The sequence below is a fragment of the Meriones unguiculatus genome, chromosome 9 (genome assembly GCF_030254825.1).
Source record: "Meriones unguiculatus strain TT.TT164.6M chromosome 9, Bangor_MerUng_6.1, whole genome shotgun sequence".
NCBI lineage: Eukaryota > Metazoa > Chordata > Mammalia > Rodentia > Muridae > Meriones > Meriones unguiculatus.
The window spans coordinates 47352138-47363785 of record NC_083357.1 but is presented as its reverse complement, the minus strand read 5'-3'; the positions used below and the strand labels follow the sequence as shown (position 1 = coordinate 47363785).

General features: G+C 46.9%; 1 protein-coding gene and 1 pseudogene across 4 annotated transcripts in view; one reads left to right on the top strand and one right to left on the bottom strand.

Annotated features, from left to right (window-relative positions):
- Window positions 1-2229: 2229 nt before the first annotated feature.
- LOC110555693 (eukaryotic translation initiation factor 4B-like) lies at window positions 2230-8948 on the top strand (annotated as a pseudogene).
- Atp8a2 (ATPase phospholipid transporting 8A2) overlaps window positions 5008-11648 on the bottom strand; it is a 512095-nt gene continuing 505454 nt past the window's right edge. For all 4 annotated transcript variants that reach the window (XM_060391096.1, XM_060391095.1, XM_060391093.1 and 1 more), the window contains exon 37: window positions 5008-11592. In XM_060391096.1, coding sequence (XP_060247079.1) covers window positions 11495-11592 — 98 coding nt within the window. In that variant the 3' untranslated portion in view covers window positions 5008-11494. The remainder of the gene's footprint in view (window positions 11593-11648) is intronic.

The following is an 11648-nucleotide window of genomic DNA, read 5'->3' as shown; positions in this document are numbered from 1 at the left end:
CTTCTCTAGGACAGATCCAGATTCAGGAAATCACAGAGTGAGAGTTGGGCTGGGGCTGAATGCTAGCATCACACACACACACACACACACACACACACACACACACACGCACACGCACACACACACTATACCACATATACTCTTCCCAATAACTTTACATTATAAAACATGTAATTTTTATTGTTAATTTTAGTTGTGACTGATACGGAATCAGTTAAACATTTCTATCCAGGTAATTGCAAGTGCAAAACTGTCGGTGTCTAGCTCAACAGAGCATCACCCAGATAAGAAGGTTGGAAGTTCTCTCCTTGGGGACATGAGCTGAGCCTGGTGCTGAGCCTCCTATATGAAATTACATAGTGTGGAGGCCTTTGTGTCTGTATTTCCTTCCATGTTACCACCACTGTTGGACAGAACAACAGTTTGTGTCTTTTAATTGTGATGGTATTTCTTTGTCGGACTCTTGCCTAATTAGCTTTACTTCCGGTGATGGACATCCGAGGTATTATTCATTTGAGACTGCGTCTTGGAGAATGTGGCTCTCAGCTCCCTCAGATGGGGCTCCAAGGGCTGGATTGCTGTATTCTATCATGCTTGCTTAGAGCTCAGCAGCTAGCCATTTTTGACACTTGGGGCCTTTGGGGAAGCAACAGTTATAATTTGGCTAGCAGATGAAGATGTGTACACGTGTGCCTGTGTGTGTGTGTGTGTGTGTGTATGATTTTGTCTGGGGTTGGAGATGGAACCCAGAGCCTCACCTACACTAAGCATGTGTTCTACTACTGAGCCACATTCTGGCCCAGGCAAAAAGACTTTTAACCTTAGAAAATAATGCACAAAGAAACACTTTTGGAAAGTTTTTTTTTTTTGGGGGGGGGAGGGATGAAAAGCAATTTCTCTGCAAGTAATTTAGAATAGCTCAAATCAAAACACATTTAAAAGAATCAGAGTAGATGGGAAGACTTTCAGCCTCACTCAACTCTGTGAACGACTCTATACTGTTACAGAAATTGTTGGAGAACGCCACTCAGACCTGCTCAGGAGGAGATGGTGCCCAGAGTTCAGTGGAGACACCTTCCCTTTAAACAACTATTGCTCTAGAATCTCAAGTCCAGAGCACTTAACTGCAGCTGGTGATGGAGGACTGAGGTCAGTCTTCAAGAATTTTAAATAATTTTTTTTATGTTTGTGGCACACTGTTGATGAATACCCAAGAGCTTGCCGAGTGGGTTCCTAAAGAAAAGGGTTTTAGCCTCCGTTGGAAACACTGGGATTGTTGGCTTTGTCAGCCTGACAGGCCCTGGGATCACCTGGGAAGAGTCTTGATGAGGGGATGTCTACATTGGGTAGGACTGTGGGCATGCCTGTGTAGGACCGTCTTAAGTTCACTGACAGAGGAACAAGCCCACTGTGGGTAGCACCATTCCTTAGGTCCTGAACTGTGTGGAGAAGAAAGTGTGGTGAGCACAAGCAAGCACAAATGCATTTATTTCTCGCTGTTCCTGACCGTGGGTGTGACACGACTAGCTATTTGAAGCTCTTACCTTGCCTCTCCCACCATGGTGGAAGAATAACCTGGAATTATAGCTGAAATAAACTCCGTTCTACCTAGGAGCAGCTTTATAGCAAACATTTTAGATAATTTTGTCAATGAAATGAAGATCTATAGAGTGAATTTTCCACTCATGGCATAATAACAGGCTTTAAACCTTTCTTTCAGATTTGGGTGCCAGGGCCATAGATGAGTGGTAACATGCTTGCCTAGCCTTGCCTAGTGGCTCTGCATCTGACTCCTAGCGCTGCCAACAACGTGCAGGGAGATGAACCAGGAGGGAATATTGTTATAGACACAGTTCTTTCCTTTAGTTGACACATCAGAACCTGGTGTGGCCTTCTGGAGCTTTTTTATCATGAAGTGGGCATGGATACCATAATGCTTATGGGTGGGGAAGGAAATTCCAAAATAAAACATGATCCAGTCCTCTGTTTTAATCAAAGGTTTATTTAAAATGGGTTTGTGCAAACATCTACCAGTTAACAGGACTGTTCAAAGCCACTGGTCAATAAAACCGGTGTACAAGAAGACATCTTTGGCATGTCCCGTCCAGGAGGGAGATTGAGTTCATGCCACCAAACTTAACATCGTTGTCACTTCAACAACCAGACGACATCAACAGCACTGAAAATCATTACGGTTCCAGAGAGAAGGAATAAAAACCTTCATGTGCCATGGAGGTGCTTCACTTATCGGCTGCGAGCCAGCTTAACAAGGCCCCAGCCAGCTTCCCTCTGCACGGCTATATTAAGACGGTCCTTGGTAAACACTACTAGAGCAATCTCAGAACAGATGTAACAGGAGACAGGGGGGCACATGGTTTTGCTCACATCAGAGACATACCCTCACTGTGGGTTCAGTGACAGGTAAGGATGTGGGACCCTTGCTTTGCAAGCTGCGTTGCTCTAGGGAGGGAGGCCCAGATGCAGGAGTCCTGGTGCTTGTCTGCTCTTGGCCATCCTTGGCAAGAAGGGAAAGGGAGCAGTTTATGACTGGAAACCAGACAAGTCTGTACTAGCACAGGGCTCTCTGTAATTGCCATAGGATAATTGTCCATAGTTATGGGATATGCTGCTGGGATCTTGCTGGAAGGAGAGGAAACGCTGTGACCAGGCTCTCTCTCTCTCAGTTGGTGTCTGCTGCTTGCCCTGTAAGCACATACCAAGCTACCTCTAGGAAGACAGCTGGATCCAGTCCAACCCCATGGCTCTTTAGCTTTTCTTTCTTTTCCACACAGGAAATCAGAAGATCTTACCTGCACAAAGCTTTTATTTATTTTATTTTATAGGATCTTGCTTGTGGGCCAGGCTGGCCTCCAACTCTTGATTCACCTGCCTCTGCCTCCAAAGTGCTGGGATCACAGGCCTGTACCACCAGGAAGGGCTCCCAGCTTTTGATAAGCCCTCTTGACCCCTCTCTCCCTCACCTCCACCACCGGCGCTTCCCAGGGCAAGATTGTTTGGGTAGTGATGCTATTTCAACTTTCTTCTTCCTATTTCTGCCATAAATCACAGCCACCTGACACTTTGTTCCTGATTTCTCAGACAAGCAGGTCTCCTTCCTTTCTTGAGCCAGGTCAGAAGAGATGCCTGTGGGCTAATCCTGTGAGCATGTTTTTCTTGGTCCCATGCCTGGGAGAGGGAGCAGAGGAGCTATCTCAGAGGCAGGGAGAGCAGGAGCTTGTCATCTGAAAAGGAGCCAGCCTGAGTAGAAAAAGAATCGCTCCTTTGTCTCCTCTCCCTGGGGACTGCTGAGGTGTTCCTCAGGCTAGGCTAGGCTGGGGGTGGGGATCTCCCCTCTTTGCTCATGGCATTGGGTAGCAGCTTGACTCCTTGGATTTGTGTTTCTTCCACACCCACCTTCTCTTCACATGCAAGAATCACCCATCCTGGTGCACGGGGAGCTTAAACGAAACGAAACAGGGCCCACAATATGAGGCTTGGTATTCGGTGAAGCTCGGGGAGGGAGAGATGGACATGGGTACTGAGGGGAGAGATGCATGAAGGAAGGCTACCACACACTAGGTTGAGTATTGGTCTTTCTCTTTTTGGCACACTTAACAGTCCATTGTGAAATTCTTGGACCTATATCTCTGCTGCCCAGGGAAAACCCTTGATGAGAACCTTCTATGAAGGCTAGCCTGAGTTCATCTCCCCTACTTGATGGACACAGATAATAGCTTTGAGGCTACCACAGAATTGCCAACACAGTCAACTGATGCACACTTTCTTATTTTGAGGGGCCTTTATTTCAGCTTTCCCCTGGTCATTACATTTAAGCACGTACATGCAGAGGGTATGAGAGGGGATGCCATCTCTTGTTTGCTTTTTGAGACGGAGGTCTTCCTATGGAGCCCGGGTTGGCCTAGAACTCACTGTGTAGTCTGGGCTGATCTCTAATTCTGGTTCCTCCTCAGCATCCTGGGGGCTGGGATCACAGAGTGCACTATCTCACCAGATGGCATGCCACCTTTTAATTTGACCTGATAAACCCATGTCTTTGCTAAATTATCACTTCAGGCCTGTTTGGCCAGTTTCCCTGTTCAGTTTTTAAAGACCCCAGGAGATGAAGGCTACATTTCAAATGCTAAAGCTGAATCACTCCTTGAGTTACTTTTCGACAATGACCTGGGCAGTAATTCAGACCCTGGCTGACCTGTGCAGCCCTTTCACAGGTTCCAAACAAAGACGGTCTCACCTGACAGCAGTGTTGAGGACACTCGACCTACGGCTTAAGACATAAGCCCAGGACAGGGATAGCCGATGAAAATGATCTTCCTTGGTGATACGGCCTTGACACACATTGTCTTTTCATCTCCATAGGTGAGTCATGACCTGGGAGCACTCCCACACACATATGTACATGATCTCAATTGTGGACGTTTTGGTTTATGATATGTAAATATGTTTTTGTTATAATTCTAAGTAGGGGGTTTTAGTTTGTCCATACCTTTTCAGTGTCTTATGAGGAGTGTGTTCTTTGCCAGATGGAATTAGTTGAATTCTGAGAACTTTGAGGAGCATAAATTTGATATCCCAGAGGAAGAGGGCAGATGCTTGGAGGAGAACTGCTTGCTGCTGGTTTGTCCTGCTGCTGCATTTGCTGTTGGCTGATTTGCTGATTACCTGGATATCTGGATTTCTTGACGACTGACATTGGTATTTCCCCCAATAGAGTCCTATGACCCTACCCAATGGAAAGTAGCAAAGAAAACTCCATCCCAAGTCCCCACTAACCTTCTTTCCTTCCTACCTGCTGTTAGAGATTGGAAGGGCAGTAGAAGCATTTAAGACCCTAAATAAAGTAGGCTTGTTAAGAATATATATATATATATATATATATATATATATATATATCAACACACAATAAATGCAAACAATTAAAATTAAAAAAAAAGAAAATGATCTTCCTTATGACTCAAAAGAAAACTCATTATTATAATAAATGAGAGATTATGGATGATAGCTTTCTTTATTTAAAAAAAAATCTCAAAGCCTACATATCCATTTACATTTTCAGATTGTTTCGCTGAAACAAAACAACACAAATAAAAAACATTCACTGATTGGGAACGTAAGTAGCTCAATGGCAAACACTAGCCTAGCGTTCACAAGGTCCTGAGTTCCAGCCCCAGCACAGCAAAACAAACATACAATAAAACACTTTTCAGGAGGCCGGATGTTCAAGGGCAGCTTCCGTTCAGAGTGAGTTCAAAGCCAGTGTAGACGACAACAACAAAATCATCCATTGCTTCCTGATTAGTCATTACTGATTTTTGCCGTGCATACTTGAAGGCTTATCAAAGAAAAAAATGCTCAGCTGGACTCTGCTGAAGCCCAGGGTCACTGTCTGGCAATTTCGTTATAAACATTGAAGAAGCACTGTCTCTTTTGCCAGAGCACAGTTATCTATCTCGCTCTCATGACTTTGTTTTTGTGTTTGTGTGAGTGTTAGAAGATGGGAAAAATAATACTGATCTGAAAATCCGGACTGTTCTGCCCTGAGGCAGCAGGCACATCTGCTCTGCTTCTAGTACTATCCCATAGTGGACCCCAACCCGCTGGGCGGTGCTAATCCAGGTAGCCCGGTAGAGATGGGCAGGGTATTGCCACCAATCTCAGTGTGTGCTGTCTACACTACAGCCATCCCTGGGGGTGTGGGGAGCGTGGCAGAATCCAGAGCTAAGTTGAAGGGGTTCTCCTGGCTGTTTACAGTTTCAGGAACAGGATCTAGCCAGACATAAGAGCCTTCTGTGAGTAAGCCCAACCCTTAGCTCAATCCAGAGGCAGGCCTGGAAGTGCTGACCGAAGCTGACCTGCCAGGCAAGGGTCACAAACTATGTGACAGGAGTGACATGCCCCACATGACATTTCCACTGAGCTGACAGCCAGTGTGTGCGACCTAGTCCAGTCTACTCCACTCCCCAGGGAGGGGTTGTGTGTGAGGCACTCTGACCTCAATTTAAAGACAGGACACATGACATGGCTCCCCAGTGGGCCCTGCATAAATACTAGGCATCACACACCATGACAGCTGGTTTGCCTAGAAACCCAATTTAGTCATTTGGCTAGGAGAAAGCTTAATCAGGAGAGAGAAAATAGAAAATCAGCCCTCCCAGAAATGTTTTCTCCTGCCTGTATACCTCATTATTGCAGAGAATGTTTAGTCTACTTCTCAAAAGAAAAGAAAAAAAAAAATGCTTCAGGAAAATGCACACTAGAAAGTCAAAAGACAAGAAAACAAAAAACTCCAAACAAACACTTTCATTCACTAATCTGATTTAGGGCCTTCAAGAGAGGGCTAAGAATTGACAAAAAGCTGAATTTTTGCTTAATCTTTCCAAATGGGTTTAGTTCCTGAATGAAAATGAACAGTGAGTAGAGCCTTCCTGTTCTCTTTTCCTCTCCCAACGTGGTGGCCTCAGCTAAGAGGAAGATGAAGATGGGGAAGGCCACCTCCCTGACAGGCTTTCTGGCTGAAGGTGGGGAGGAAGCACCTCTGCCCCCAGCCAGGTAGGCTGATGAAACAGGTGACCTGCCATTGTAAGGATGGCGATGTGGTACTTCCAATACACTGTGCCCTCCTTCCCACTGCTCCATGAGCTGCTCAGGAACCAAATATTCACTAGAGCTGCCTTCCCAAAGCACCATCCTACACTGCTTTCCTAGGGAACCAGCGCTGTGATGTGTCAGAAGACTCCATTAAGGAATTCTTAGAGGATGAAGTATCAGCACTATCTACTTGCCACGTGACCCCAGCATTCCAAACAGGTTGAAGGGTTTGGCTGTGGAGAATGAGAGGACCTGAGTGCTCCACTCAGTGGTCAGAGTATCAGTGAGAAGTCTCTAGGTAACAAGAATCTGAGTGGACGTGGCTAATCAAGCAGTGGATGAAGACAGAAATGATTTTTGTTGTTGTTGTTGAGATAGAAATAGAGATGATAACAAAACAGACACAGACAGGAGGGTCCGCCCCGTTGCATACAGCTTTGAGAACTATCTACCTAGGAAAGGTGACGTTCCCCAACAATCGAAATTGTTATGCTTCAGAGCAGTATCAGGATGGCCCATGCTGAGAAACGGATCACTATGGGTGCCAGGATAGCTTTGGTGTCAGAGGAAGCAGAGACTATGACCATATGACTTCATGATAGGCAGTGGCAGAAGAGCATTTGGTAGTGAGAACCATAAGCATGATGACTACAGAGGAGGTAGGATGAAGACAGGTATGACAGATGAGGCAATTGATTAGACCTGGAACTCCAGGGATGATTGCTTTCAGGATGATTATAGGTTTGATGACAGAGAATTCCCCCACTTCCACAACCCCCCCCACACCTCCAAAGTCCAAACTGCACAGAAAGCCCCAGGGTGCTACTAAGGAAGCTAATTCCTTCGCTAACATCTCCCAGTCCAGTTGAGCAGACTCTACCTTTGAAGGGGCAAAGCATGTTGACCCAGCTGATAGGGGAAGAGAAGATCAGCTCCAGAAGGAACAGGGGAAGTTGCAGGGCCAGCTGGATGAGCCAAAATTTGATGGCCGACCCCAGAAAGGGACACCCAAGTTGGCCAAGTGAACTCAGGAAAGAGAAGAGCTGCAGACAGGAAGTGAGTCATCACAGACTAGGGCCTCAGCCATGTCTGGCCGATACCTGAAGGCAAGAAGCGAGAGGTCTCTAGAAAATGAAACACTAACAAAGAAGACGATTGTCACTCTCCAACCTCTCCTAAACCTGATCAGCCTCTAAAGGTAACGCCAGCCCTTCCACCAAAGGAGAACATGTGGGGGCAGCGATCTCTGACCCTCCTGCTGGATCGCAGTGCTCAGACACAGAGCAGCAGTCCTCTACAAGGGATGGAGGGAAAGTAGCTCCTGCTCAGCCCTAAGGAAAGAATCTAAGGAAAGATTAGAAAGGAAAGAAGAAAACAAGATAGATAAGGCGAGTGTCCCCAAAGGCCAAAGTGGGAACTCTAGCTGGTCCTGGAGAAGGAGGGAACAAAGACTACTGGAAGGAGTTGGACAGGAAGACGGCAAAAAGGGTCATCACTCCAGATCAGCACCTGAGCCAGAGAAACCCAAGGAGGACACAGCCTCCAAGGTCAGTTCTACAAGCAAGTAGGCAGCTCTCTCGTGGATGGTGAAGACGGGAATGAAGGACACAGCTGTACCAAGCAGACCTCCATCCACACCTCGTGCCCTCTCCTAGTCACTCCGCCCTGGAACATTCCAGAGCAAATCAAACTAGTCTTGTGCATCCTGGCTTTGCCCCTTCTCCACACTGTCCTTTCTAAACTTTAAAATATACCCACAGTTTTTCAAAGCCTTGTCACTCTGGCCATCTCATGTTCTTGATGATGCTGTCAGCCTCCCAAAAGTAGGCTCTGTAAGTCACACACCCGTTCTCAAAGATATCTATGTTAGGCACCGGAAAGTCCCGAGGAACCGCTGCTTTTCTCAAGTGCTCCAGCTCTCCTGCCCCCGCCTGCCTGCTCCTGTTGCTTTCACCCCCTTGGAGAACAGTTTGGCCTTCAGTTGGGGTGGTTTCTGTCTTTCCTTCACCAGAGCCCACATCGGTGCTTGGGTTCACAAGGTATCTCAGACTGCACGGTTTTCTGCTTAGGAGGACTGGTTTCTTAACTCCCCTTAAGAATAAACGATAATGCCAGGAAGTGTTGAACAAGGTCCTGGTTTCTCTTGCAGTACAGGGGCTTGACCTGTCTGCTTTGATATGCAGCTTTGTAGGGTCATCTCCAAAGACGGCAAGTTCCCCTGCTGCAGGAAGCCGGGGCACCTGCAGACAAATAATGCCTGGGTCTTCGTGTGCAAGCGCTGGTTCAGCGTGCTCAGAGTGGGCATAGCAGCCACTTATCCGGTAGACTTGATTGGCTCGTAGCTAGAAAGCGACCTACAGAATGGGTTTTTAAAAAACCATTGGTTGTAGACAGTGAAGAGGTAGTTTGCCCTCTTCATGGCTATTTCCCTTCCAAAAGAAAGCTGTTGTGTCCTGCTCTCTGTTAAAATAAAAGCAGGGATTGACTTAGGCCTCACTTCTGAACACATGTAAAATTTGTGCAAAAATATTTTTCCTATGAAATGATCTGTAATCTATAGATATTCCTTGGGAGATGTCCTGGGATATCAAATCCCAAACTTTAGATTGAGGGTTGTTTTCTCTCCAAATAAATTCAGACTTTAAAGTTGAAAAAAAGAAAGACAGAAAGACAGACAGAAAGATGAGCAGTGGAGATCCCAGGGCACATTCAGTTGGTTTCCCCTTCCCTCCACCGTTCTGCCCCCACCTCTGTGGGGGTGCAATACCAACAGAGGTAAACCATGGCTGGCCCCCTGGTCTGAGGCACTTTCTGCTGTTTCTCCTGTGTTGTACACACTGTTGGGATTCAGCTTGCTGGGCACACAAGACTTTTTTTTTTTACTTGCCTCAGGGAGCAAAGGGAGGTCACTTCCAAGATTGTAGTTAATTGCTTCACCTTTCCTCCTTTCAAGTCTTCTCAGTATCCTGGTTACTTCCTAAGTGGGAATCAGTCCTCTTACTCAGTGTAAATCATATCCACGCTTTTCCAGTGCCCACTGGCCTCCGATATTCCAAAGGTAAAGGGTTAGGAAGCAAAGCACGGTGTCACTTCTTTTCCTGAGGGCAGCACCTTGGGCTGCTCAGCCATCCCACTGCTGCTGCTGCTTTGTTTCTAAGCTAGTGCAGCATCCCCAGTGGTATGATACCACGTTACCCAGGAACAGGTGCCATCCAAAATCTGGGCTTTCGGAGTTTGGCAGCCAAAGTAAAGGGAAGAAAGGATGCTAGTGGGCCTGCATTTTTGGGGAGCCCCCCTCCCTCAGTTCTCACATGCAGCCTTGGAGCACCGAGGTTCTGTTCTAACTCAGAGTGGGGTTCTACAGTGCTCAAAGCTGAAAACCGGCATTCCCTTTCTTCATTTAGAACCCAAGCCACCGCTGAAGAGAGGCCCTTGGGTCTAAAATTTGTGGGATACAGAAAGGAAACCATCTGTAGGAGTCTGAGGAATTGTTGAGAGTTTGAGGCTTGCCTGGACTAGCAGGTGTGTTCAAAGCTAGACTGGCATAGCATGTAAGACTTGGTCTCAAGAAAATAAACAAAACAAAAAAAACCTCTGTGGGAAAAGGTCTGGTTTCTGCTTTGGTGTACGTGGGCTGATCACAACTGTCTGTCAAGAGTAGGACTTCAGAACTTCCATGGAGAGCTGATGAAAATGTCCTCTATGTCTGCCTCCTGAGTCTCATGTCCTTTGTCACTTTCCAGGGAGATCTGGGGTCCCCTTCCCTACCTCTCTCTGCCCCATGCTATCCTTCTGGGTCACCCTGATTCTAGAATTACAGTTGGCAGCTCTGTTCCTTCAGTGCTCAGACGCCGTTATAAGCTCACCTCCAAACAGCAGAAGGTCTAAAGTGTCCTGAGCTTCCAGGAAGCAGGTGTCGGTTCTGAGAGGTTGCTAGAGGCCTAGCTTGGAAGTGGTGTACAGTCTGCTGCCCTCACCCACAGGGTCCCATCGGAAGCAGACAGCGAAGTATCCAGGCTGGTTATGGGATAGCTGCTTCTCCTCAGTTTGGAGTTACAGGGCAGCAGGAGGCAGGACAGGGGTAGGGTGGGACTAGGCTAGAGATTTCTGACATCCTTATCTGAATGTACAGAGAAACAAAGACACACAGAGCTTGGATGTGTGGCTCGGAGCGGTGACGCACCACACCCAGGGGCCAGCTGTACAGCTTTGAGGTCAAGAGCACAGGGTTGCAGTGGTAAGACTGAAGGTCTGGACCTAAAATAGGTGCAGAAGGCATGGGACACTGGCTGGTTGCCTTGCTGAGGCTGTGGCTGAAAGAGCCAATGAAACTTTCTCAGGTTTATCCCTCAACCGTATGTTTTCCTGATTTCACTGCAATCAAGAAGTTTATGCCAACTTCAGACAAACAAACCAGGAATCAGAGTGAGTGAGCAATCTGCAGAAATCTGGGCGTGTATGATCTGTGCACGAACCAAACAGGAAGTAAGTGTACCCTGTTCCAATTACACAGGACTGGTCTCTAGTAATGTAATGAATGCCCTTTCCTCTCTCCCAGAACCACTAGTATTGATGTGTAAGCATTGGTGAAACATAGTTTTTAATTTCACACCTCACAGAGCCCAGCTGAATGCTTCATAACGACGTAAACAGAAGTCGGGCCAAGCGCTGCAGACAAGCCGGGAGGAGAATGGCTTCCCCTGACCCCTATACCCTGGGACTGCAAGGGGACAGACAGCTGCTAACAAACTGGTCGACTAAGGCCACAGAAATGTGTCTTCCGATGTTGGGCTGCTGGTGCCAGTCTTTTCTGACTAAACTGTTAACGCTGCGTGCAACAAACCGAATCTCTTTCCTTGGAGCCATCAGGGGAAAAACAAAAAGCCTCTTATTTCTTCCTCGACTTCTTTTTGGTGGTGTCGTAAGAACGGACTATTTCCTCCTGTGTGACAGCTCCATGTTCTTCTTGAGAAAAGGCATACCCATCTACGGAGAAACAGGAAGAAGCATGAGCGGGAGTGAGGGAACGCTCTAAAGACAAG